An 11,255-nucleotide genomic window follows, 5' to 3' on the forward strand; every position below is an offset into this window, starting at 1 on the left:
TTGGAGGGGGGGGGGGAATCGAAAAAGAACAAATGACTGTTTACTCAATGGCTTCTGGAGGCAAACAGATTTTTATACATCTCATAAACTGCTCAGTTCCCAGTGTGCAGACTTTCCGAAAGGGTTATTCTATTCCTGGTTACAGACATCTGTTCGCAGCTCCTGCTGGGAATTCTGGGATTTACACAGCCATCTGCTTTTCTTACAGTAGCAGGGCCACAACAAAGGGAATTTTCTCCAGCAGCAAATAAACCCTTTGACTAATTAAAGCATTGTTTCGAACATATGCTATTTTACCCTTAATTTATCTTCACATATATTAGAGTTCATTTTAAAAGGCAATGTCCTATCAAAAATAAAAGGTCCTAGTGATAAACCTCCTTCATGTTTTCTTTTATGCTTTGAAAGTGTCTACCTGATTCTGCCCTTCAGGGTGTGAGGGGTGTTCACGTGCAACTATGACCAACCTAGAGGAAAATGTGGAAGTCAGGAAAGTTTGTCATGGTCCTTTTCTATGAGACTCCATTCACTGTGTACTTTTTTCCCTTTAAAGGGACCCACTCTTCACACCACAGACAGGCCCTGTTCCATGGATGAGAGAAAGTCAGATAAACAAATTTATACTGAAGTGTTATAATAGATAAGACCAGGAGTGATAAATATTTAACAGTTGCCTCTCATTAGGAAAAAAAAAATGTGTGCATGCATACTTTTAAGTTTAGTATTAGTAACATTTTCTCCATCACTTTCTTAAATCTAGATAATAAACAAAACAATAAATCAAGTCTTGCATTTGCTAATTTCCACAATATAAATAAACATGCTGAAAATTTAATTATCAGCTCTTTCACCAGTATGAGCTGGTTCTAGCATACCCCTGAATGAAACTGAAAGTATTGTTTTCTCCAGAGTAATTTTGATGCTCACTTAAAATAAAGTCTTGAACCAAAAAATGACTCACAAAGTGGAATTTTTAAGGCTTACAAAAGCAAATAAAGGTGGCAAAGAATTGGAAATTGAGAGGATGCCCATCGATTGAGGAATGGTTGAATAAGTTGTGATATATGAATGTAATGGCATATTATTGTGCTTTAAGAAATGATGAGCAGGCAGATTTCAGAAAAACCTGGAAAGACTTACATGAATTGATGCTGAGTGAAGTAACTCTTAGAGGCCAGTGTTACTTTTTGTTTATATCCACCCTTAATTTTTTCCCTTTCTTCCATTTTCCATGTCTTCAAAATTTTTAAGTTGGTTTTAAGTTGGTCCCTGTGCAGCCACATCATTTTGTTGTGTGTGTTCTTTTTCTGCTCCTCCTTTTATCTGTTTTTTACTCAGCTTATTTTCAAAATTTCATTCTTAAGGACTTCCTATCCATCTTTAACCAACTTTCCCTTTAAAATATTATATTATTGGATCCTACCTATTCTTTTTCTGAAACTTTTGAAATCTGATCTTCTAAAATCTGGATTGCATTTCATATGAAATTACCCCCAAATGTTCTCTTCTTTTTTTATCATGAATACCACAAGAAGTGGTCACTTGTCCTAAATATTCCTGTTATTTGTACTTCAGCAATCACTTCCTCCTTTTTAGTCACCTTCTAACAGAAGCCTTCCCTAATCTCTCTTAATTCCAGTGCCTTCCCTGTTAATTATCTCCTATTTCTCCTGTATAGAGCTTGCTTTGTACATATTTATTTTCATGTTGTTTTCCCAATTAGATTGTAAGCTCCTTGAGGGCAATCTTTTGCCTCTTTTTGTATCCCTAGTACCTAATACAGTGCGTTGCACATAGTAAGTATTTAATAAAGTTTATTGATTGATCAAATCAGAGTCAGGTCCGGAAAAACCATTTCTCTTGTCATTTTTTTAACAGGAGGTTCATGAGCAGACATCCTCAGTTAATTCAATCCCCATATAGAAGCTGTTGGGGAGCCTTGCTAAGGTTTCTAGAGAGGCTTGCTTGCATACATTGGGAAAGCCTTATAGACATTTGGAGTTTGCTCAGATATTCTCTAACTGGTTCTGGTCTTCCAGCAATTTGATGAAGAGGCCTTTTTTATTGGCTATGCAGCCAGAATTGGAGTACATTCAAAAGATACTAACTAGACAGAGCCAGTCTTTTTTTTTTCTTGGTCTCTAGGCTTTCTTCTTATCTGTGTTCTACTAATAATTAACACTGTAAGGGGATAAATCCTCCCCATCTTCCAATATGTGCCCTCAACTCATTGCCTCTTTTTCCTGTTTTAGTTAAAAGACAGTGGTAATTGTTATGACCTTGTGAGCTTTGAAAAATAAGGAGATCAAGGCCAGTAAGACATTCAGGAGTAGACTCCATGATTGATTTTGTAGCTATTGAATGACATTTGGGACCCAGCCCTTCAGTAGTTGAAACAATACATTTAAACATGAATTTGGTGGGCCCAAAGCTATACAGAAACTGCATTAAGTAAGCCTACTCTCCCCCAGAGTCTTGGGTAATACACGTAATCTAGTCCCAAAGCCCATGGGTATGGGATTCTCTTATCATTGGTAGAAATCAGTGCTCTGCATCTTTGTGAGAGGTACAGCAGAGTTGGAAGGAGCTGGAGAGAGAACTCTGAGGACATCAGTTCCCTCCACCCCTTTGGACTCTAGAGTCCCTTTGGACACTATTGGCTTCCAGCTACAAGAAAGAAAGTGGATGGTGCCAATCCCCCTTCAGGTTGCTGAAGGAATATCAAAACTCTGGGAAAAGCTGATGTGAAAGCAGTCTCCATTATGTTCCTATCCCCATCTTGCCATTAGAGACATTAAGGAAGTCCTCCTGATCTGGGACTCTTGTTCTCTCTTGGTTATGCTGAGTTTCCTCACTGTGCCTAGGAGATCTTCACTCTATATTATCTGGTATATATTCTCCTATGAATATGTGTTTTCTGGTTTCTGTTTTGCTAACGACTTAGATAAATGGGTTTCTTTGCTAGTTGCTGTGTGTGGTATTTAGTGGGAAAGAAGTCATGTCTTAGATAGAAAGCTTGGGGTCCTCCTTTTCCCATTAATCAATAACAATAAGAAGTTAAATTTGAGCCTTTAAAATTATGTCCCTTAAACTAATAATATTTAAGGAAGTAAAGAGATATATTCTATCCCGGTATCCTTTTCCCCATCCCCACCCCAGGAGAGGAGAGTGGACAAAATTCTGGCCCTGACCTCTTACTTCCCCTTCTGGTAGGAAACGAAATTTCTTAGAGAAAAGTGGGTGGGAAGAAGAGATTAAAGATGTCTATTTTGCCTCCCTTCAAGCCACACAGTGACACCCACATGCTACATGTGGGGGATACCTAGTTATGTATAAAAAAGAATGTATCTGTGAAGTAATGGGAGGAAATGTCTATACTTTTATTCTTTTTTTTGCAGGGCAATGGGGGTTAAGTGACTTGCCCAGGGTCACACAGCTAGTAAGTGTCAAGTGTCTGAGGTCAGATTTGAACTCAGGTTCTCCTGACTCCAGGGCTAGTGCTTTATCCACTGCACCACCTAGCTGCCCCCATATTCTTGCTATATTTTCAAAGTAAATAACCCTTTCTTAAAGATAACTGAAATTCCTTGGTTAAATGGAATTGGACATTAATCACTGGCAACTAACAATCAGGGGAAAAACAGTGGAATGGTGGCTTATACCAATATCATTAAAAATGATACCCCAGGGGGCAGCTAGATGGCACAGTGCATAGAGCACTGGCCCTGGAGTCAGGAGTACCTGAGTTCAAATCCGGCCTCAGACACTTAACACTTACTAGATGTGTGACCCTGGGCAAGTCACTTAACCCCAATTGCCTCACTAAAAAAAAAATGATACCCCAACTCCTGAGGCATACCCCCAAGAATCCTCAGAGAGAAATGTTGCCTTCCTCACTTTGGATGAGTAAGGTCAGAGTCATCTCCACTTTCCCTTTGCCTTTTGAAAAAATAGGCTGTCATCAAGGCAAGGCACAAATTTACTGTCCATTTTTCTTTTGGAAGAAAAAAAAAGAGGCCTCTAGAACTGATCTGGATTGTAGAATTTCTCCATCATTAAGACATAGTTTTCCAAGTTAGGTGATTCATGTTTTGGTTTCTTGAAATCTAGGAACTCTTTCCTCTTTACGTCCAGGTGATCTGTCCTATGGTGGAATGATACTTTCACTTCTGTTTATGTCTCTCTTGATTATTTTCTGAATATTATCCAGCAAGTTTCCTCCCCCAGCTTCTTGTATTTTCTCACATGAGAATATCTTAATATATAATTCTACTCCACTGCCTTCTTTGAATATTCTGTTCCTTTTGAACAGCACACACCCTTGAAGATCCAAGTTCCATTTATCAGTCTTATTTGAAAACTCAGAGATATAACATTTTATATCAGAATAGACATGTAAGTCCTTGAGTTTTATCTAGGCAATCATATTGTATTGTAAATCATGGACTATTCCCCATGACTGGAAAGCTCTCTCTCCTCAACTCTGCCTACTAGCTTCCCCAGTTTCCTTTAAGTCCTGACAAAAATCCCATCTTTTACTAGAAGCCTTTCCCAACCCTTCTGAATTCTAGCATTTTCCTATTTATCCTGTATGTTGCTTGTTTTGTATATATTTGTTTGCATGTCATCTCCTCCATAAGATTGTAAACTCCTTCAGAGCAGGGACTGTCTTTTTTAACTTTTTGTATCTCCATCACTTAGCAAAGTGACTGACATATAGGTATTTAATAAATGTTTATGGATTGATCTCTTGTAAATTATTGGTCCTCTCTTCCTATCCTCTTCTTCCTCTGTTGTTTCTGTTATTTTCAATGGTACCAGGCTTTGCAGATCATAATGGCTGTTTTCTGCCTTTTGCTCCCTTTTTAGTTAAAAACCCTAAGTAACTAGGTCTATCAATATCTAGAAAACCTGGGTTCAAATCCTGTTTCAGACATTAACTGGCTGTGGGACCATGGTCAAATCACTTCTGTTTGCCTCAGTTTCCTCATCTGTAAAATGGAAATAGCACTTACTTCATAGACTTATTGTGAGGACCAAGATAACATGTATAAAGTGCTTAGAAAATCCTAAATAGCTCCATAAATTCTAGCCATTATTGTTCTCAGGACTCTAAGCAAATGTTCGTTTGTTTGTTTGTTTTGCCAGATGTGGCTAAGTTCATTGCATCCCAGACCAAGAGATTATCAGACCTATATTATACACTGAGGTTCAGAAAGCCAAATCCCACCCTCAAATACTACCTTCCCAAATCTGCCCTTTTTTCTCAGTCTTGTAAGTTAATGTTAAATTCTTACTAAGTTCTTCTATTTATTTTTGCCCAGGAGTTGATAACCATTAGCAAAGCTTTCTAGATTCTGCCTTGATATATACATTTGTCTCACCAAAATGGGTAATGGTCATGAGTTTTAATAGATCTCAGGAAGCATTTTGTCACATTCTGGATTATACCTCTGGAAAGCAACAAGTAGGCTTTGTTAGTGTCCTATAAACAAAACTCAGAGTCAGTGCCCATCAGGAGTGGCACCATTACAACTACTCCTCTTTTCTTTTTCCCATGGATGTAACTAAATAAGCTGGTCCATGAGGGAACCTCTGAGCAAGAACTGCATACTTAACTCTTCCTTCAGCCCTTCAACAGAGGACTGAAAAAAAAAAAGTTCAGTCAGTGAGGACAGAGGAGTGGGATGGGGCAAGAATCAATGGCACAGAGAACAGCCTAGAAGCAACCCCTCCCTCCCGCCCCCAGAGAGTGTTGCCCTCACCCTTGTAGGAACTATCACTGAAAGAAATTCTAGGGGAGGAAGTGTGACCTGAGGACTCCAGGAAAGCATCTGGGGCTAGTTATGCTATGTGTTGTTTAAAATCTAAATTGTGGGTTCTAATCTGTGCCCCTCCCAGTCTTGGGGGAAGGCTGGCTAAAATCACTGGTAAATTCAGCAGGAGTTTAGGCTTTTAAAGATTTATTAAAATATATATCATAAATTAGTGAAGAGAAAGAGATTGAGAACAGATTCCTTATAGCATGGAAATCCTGGTTCAGATCTAATTTGGTATAGCCAGAGAGAAAAAAAGTAATTTCCTTTCCTAGTAGCCCAGGTGAAATCTTTCACCACCAAGCCAGTATCTGAACAACCAAGAGGCGCCCCCCCACCCCAGTTCTCCATCTGCCGTCACGCTCCTTTCTCCTCACCAAAAAGAGAGTTCTTCTATGAGCTAGTGTCCACTTCCTAGTTCTTCTCTCCCTCCCCCAAAGGGGAGGTCCTTCAAGCTGGTTGGTTGAGAGTGGTCTCTTGCTGACATCAGTAGTACAGCAACACATCACTCAGGACCAGCCAGGTGTGGCCTCCATCCAATCATCTTTAAGTAGGTACTTAGTTTCTCATTCTCACCCAATTCAAACAATAGTAAATCAATCAGGTGGGGCCCCTGGGCATCTGCCAAATTCCATTATTTTATCATAACCACATATCATCAGAGAACTGTGAAGGGAGGCCCAGGACTGAACATTGCCCAATGAAGAAATATGCTGCCATCCCTCAAGAAGGATCCCCCCAGGATATTGGCACACATGACTTTGCCACTGGGATAGTGACTCACTTGGAATTTTCATCTCCTAAGAGAAAGAGAGAGGCTAAGTGCAAGACTTACATTAAGGAAGGATCTTAGATCTAGAGCCTGAAGAGAACTAGAGATTATCAGAGATTATCTGAGTCCAAGTCTCATTTTAATAAGGAAATTGAAGCCTGAGGAAGTTAGGTGACTTGCCTAAGGTTAAATACTTAGTAAGCATCAACGACAGAATTTGAACCCAGTTCCTCTGACTCCAAACCAGTGCTCATCAATGTGTGGCATGATCCCATTTTATTAATATGTTAAGCCATGTTTGTCTTTTTTATTTTGTGTGGGAGCAGGGTGGGGGGTGATTAGGAGGGAGAGCAAAATTCTTATAGTGTGTTGAGCATGGGGTATAGTCAGGTGCTAGAGCAGGCTGAGTGACATGAATGTTGGCTGTGGAAATAAAATCAGCAGGAAATAAGGCACTGGCTATTGGCCTGATTGAAAGAAAATTGAGGAGGAATGAAGGAAAGGCAGCCTGGCAGCATAGATAATATACCAAAATTATCTGTGGTAAGAAATTATGGCCTCTAAATTTTAAATGGTCACCATCTCTTCCAGTTCATGCTGAGAGAAATAAGACAAGACAACTCATTTACTCTCACTAATGTGAATCATTACACTGAGCTTTTATTTATTGATCATTTTAATAGATCACCTTATGAAAATTTACATAGGTGTACTAGCTAGACATTTAGTTGACTAAAATTTTCATAGGGAGTAGTTATACTAGATGGAACTCAATAATTCATAGATATCAATAGAGCATATTCTTTAAAAACCTTTGGCTAGTTTCTCTTTTAATAATTCTCTTGGTATCTCCATGGGCTATAAATTTACCATGATATTTGAATCTGGATAACTCATGAGACCTACACCTTTAGTCAGATGTTACTTTGTTGAACAAAGATACCCAGAATGTGTCTTCATGGTGACTTGAGGGAATATCTAATTATTTGAAATGAAAATAGATCACAGTATTTGAAGGTCTGCAACATATTCCTTAGTCATTTGAATAGATTGATTTCTTAATCACGGTGTCTTTATGGAGAAGAGGTTCTTTTATTTTTAGCCTGCTTAGATCCTCTGAATGGGGGGAAAAGTATAACTAATAGGCTCCTTGGTTTTTTTTTTTTCAAATACCTTTAACTAGACTTGAAAACCTGTTCATTAAGGGCTCTGGATATAACCCCTATGAGAAAGTTACCCTGCTTATTTGTGTTTTTAAATGTTGTGTTATTTTCAAACAATTTCAGCTAGTCAGAAAGAAGACAAATATGACTAAGGTTTGGAGATTAAATAAAAATGTGCTGGGGAAACATTCAAGAAAGGTCTCCAAATATCAAGACATATTAGAAAGAAAGAGAAGGGGAGAGTTAAGATAATAGAGGAAGACTATGAAGGAAGGGGTGAAGACTGGAAATCACCCAGGGAAGAAGATGGATGGAGAGCTATGCTGAGTCAGACTTTTTCATAAGGGAAAGGCATAGAATTGCCAAGGAAAAATTATCAAAAGCCATTTTCATCATGTTTTCCTCCTGCTAAAGAACCTACACTTGCTCCCTGTTGCCTATAGTATCTGCTTTACATTCCTCCTTCTATCAAATAAGCCATCTAGCTACTTATCTGACTTTGTATCATAACTTCTCAATTCAATAATAGCTGTCATTTGTATAGTGCTCTAAATATTTACAAATAATTTATATATTTTGTCCCCTTGGATTCCCTACCCCGGGAAGTGATTTCTACAAGCATTGCTTCCATTTTACAGATGAGGAAACTGCTGCTGAGAAAATCAAGTTACTTGACAACATCAATCCCACAAACATGGATTAGGCACATGCTACCAAGAGGCAAAGTAGAGTAGATCACAAGTTAATTTTGAGGCCAGAAGTACCTGGGATTCAGCCCTGCTTCTGACACATGCTGTCTGTATTACTTTGGAAAGTCATTTAATTGCTCAGTGTTCTGGGCCACACATGCCAAACACACCACATGCTGCCTGTAACACTCCCATAGCACAAACCAAATTAAAATGTAATTTGAAATATTTAACAAAATAAATAAGATGTAATAAAGCATATATGATATTAATATGTAATGTTCTAAGTCAACATGACATCTCAGGGATGCTTATTTATGGTTTAGTGACCCCCATTTCTAACTATTTGATGACACTGCTTCCAGCAACTATCTAAGTTTCAGAGAAGGTACTGACCTTTGTTGGTAGAAGAAAATCTTTTCACAAATGAAATCACAGGTATAATCCTTATCCTATAGAGAGTCCTTTGTCCATGTGGAATGTCCTACTCATTTCCTCTTCCTTGCTATTCCTCTTCCTGTTCTCTCCCCTTGTCCTGAAATGCTTTCCTATCTCATCTCTTCTGTCAGACCATTCAGGTCCAACCTCAATACTACCTCTTTGGAGAGTTCCATTTGAAAAACATTTATTGATCACTTACTATATGCAATACACAATGCTAGACACTGTTGAAGATACAAAGATGAATAAAATAATACCATTTATGAAGAATATTCTAACCTAGTAGAAAAAGACAGACATATAGACACATACATATACTTGCATGTATATATATTATAGTATGTTATATGTTGGTTATGTTATATTACATTATATTATATACACACACATGCAGGTATATGTGTGATATCATGCATATGTGTATACACATAAACAGATACATGTATTATATCCTATATGTACATGCACATTTGTATGTGTATACATACATGTATTTATCATGCATGTATGTGTGTGATGTTAAATGAGATAAGGATCAAAATGGAACTACAAATAAAGTTCTAGGAGAGAATGAAAGTAGAAGTTATTTCTAGCTTAGAAACAGGAAAAGCTTCTGGAAGAGATAGCATTTGAACCAGGCCTTGAATGATGAACAGGACTTTAATAGAGATGAAAGAAAAGGCATTGTTGAGAAGGAAATATATGCAAAAAATAGCATTGGAGAAAAAAGAAGAGGGAAATATCTAGAGGATATGAAGAGTGCAGCTTTGTGGGGATATTAAATGCAGAGGAGGTAAAGCTAGAAATTCATATTGCAACCATATTGTAGAGCACCTGGAATTCCATTTTTATTTAAATATTTTATTTTTTCCAGCTACATATAAAAACAATTTTAACCTTTTTTTTCAATTTTGAGTTCCAAATTTTCTTCCTCCCTTCCCATCTCATTGAGAAAGCATGCATGATAAAGTTTATTTCATGTGCCATCATACAAAATATATTTCCATATTAGTCATGCTGTAAAATAAAACAGTGAAAAAAAACACAAGAAAATAAAGAAAGTTAAAAAACAAAATGCTTCACTTTGCATTCAGATTCCATCAGTTCTTTCTCTGGAGGTGGAGAGCATTTTTCATAATAAGTCCTTCAGAATTGTATTGAATCATTGTATTGCTGAGAATAGCTAAGTCATTCACAGTTAATCATTATACAATATTGCTATTACTATGTACAATGATACCCTGCTTCTGCTCACTCCACTTTGCATCAGTTCATGTAAATCTCTCCAGGTTTTTCTACTACTCATTTCTTATAGTACAATACTATTCCATCACAATCATATATCACAACTTGTTCAGCCTTTTCTCATTTGATGGGCCACAATTTCCAATTCTTTGCCATTAAAAAAAGAGCTGCTATAAATATTTTTGTATATAAAAGTCCTTTTACTTTTAAAAATATTATCTTTGGGATACAAACCTAGTAGTGATATTGCTGGATCAAAGGGTATGCACAGTTTTATAACTCTTTGAGCATAGTTCCAGATTGCTCTCCGGAATGATTGGGTTGGTTCATAATTCCAATAATACATTAGTGTCCCAATTTTCCCACATCACCTGAAACATTTGTCATTTTTCTTTTCTGCCATATTAACCAATCTGATAGATTTTAGATGGTACCTCAGAGTTATTTTAATTTGCATTTATCTAATCAGTAGTCATTTAGAATGTTTTTTTCCCATGTATAGTCTTGATTTCTTTATCTGAAAATTGCCTGTTCGTATCCTGTGACCATTTAGCCATTAGGGAATGACTTATATTATTGTAAATTTGACTCAGTTCTCTATTTATTTGAGAGATAAGGTCTTTATCAGAGAAACTTTCTGTAAAAAAAATAAATGGTTTTTCAAATCGTGGGATGTGACTATGATGGAACACTATTGTGCTATAAGAAATGATGAACAGGCTCTTTCTTCTCACATCTTTGCCAGTGGTGCCATGGGTTACTATCAGCTCTACTGGAGCCACCCTCAAAAATTCAGTCAGGAGTCTCTGTTGTGCCGCATGTGTTTGAACCGGCATGGCCTGATCCACAAGTACGGCCTAAACATGTGCTGCCAGTGCTTCCATCAGTATGTGAAAGACATCGGTTTCATCAAGTTGGACTAAATTTTATCTACGGATCTTGATGATTCAGGGATTACTTTGACTATCAGTGACCGCCATTTTACTGGACTATGGACAACTCTTTGATCTATTCACCTAAAGATGGATCCTGTTTATAATAAACAGATCATTTTCAGTTATGATTTTTAAAAAATAGATGATGAGCAGGATGCTCTCAGAAAAACCTGCAAAGACCTATATGAGCTAAT

At 37.4% G+C, this 11,255-nt stretch overlaps 1 protein-coding gene across 1 annotated transcript; it reads left to right on the plus strand.

The window, feature by feature from the left end:
* Window positions 1-10,878: 10,878 nt before the first annotated feature.
* On the plus strand, window positions 10,879-11,049 carry LOC122739177 (40S ribosomal protein S29-like). The gene has a single exon (XM_043981017.1). It carries the CDS (start codon window positions 10,879-10,881, stop codon window positions 11,047-11,049), a length of 171 nt encoding a protein of 56 aa, XP_043836952.1.
* Window positions 11,050-11,255: the final 206 nt, after the last annotated feature.

This window comes from Dromiciops gliroides, chromosome 1, assembly GCF_019393635.1.
Source record: "Dromiciops gliroides isolate mDroGli1 chromosome 1, mDroGli1.pri, whole genome shotgun sequence".
Classification (NCBI taxonomy): domain Eukaryota; kingdom Metazoa; phylum Chordata; class Mammalia; order Microbiotheria; family Microbiotheriidae; genus Dromiciops; species Dromiciops gliroides.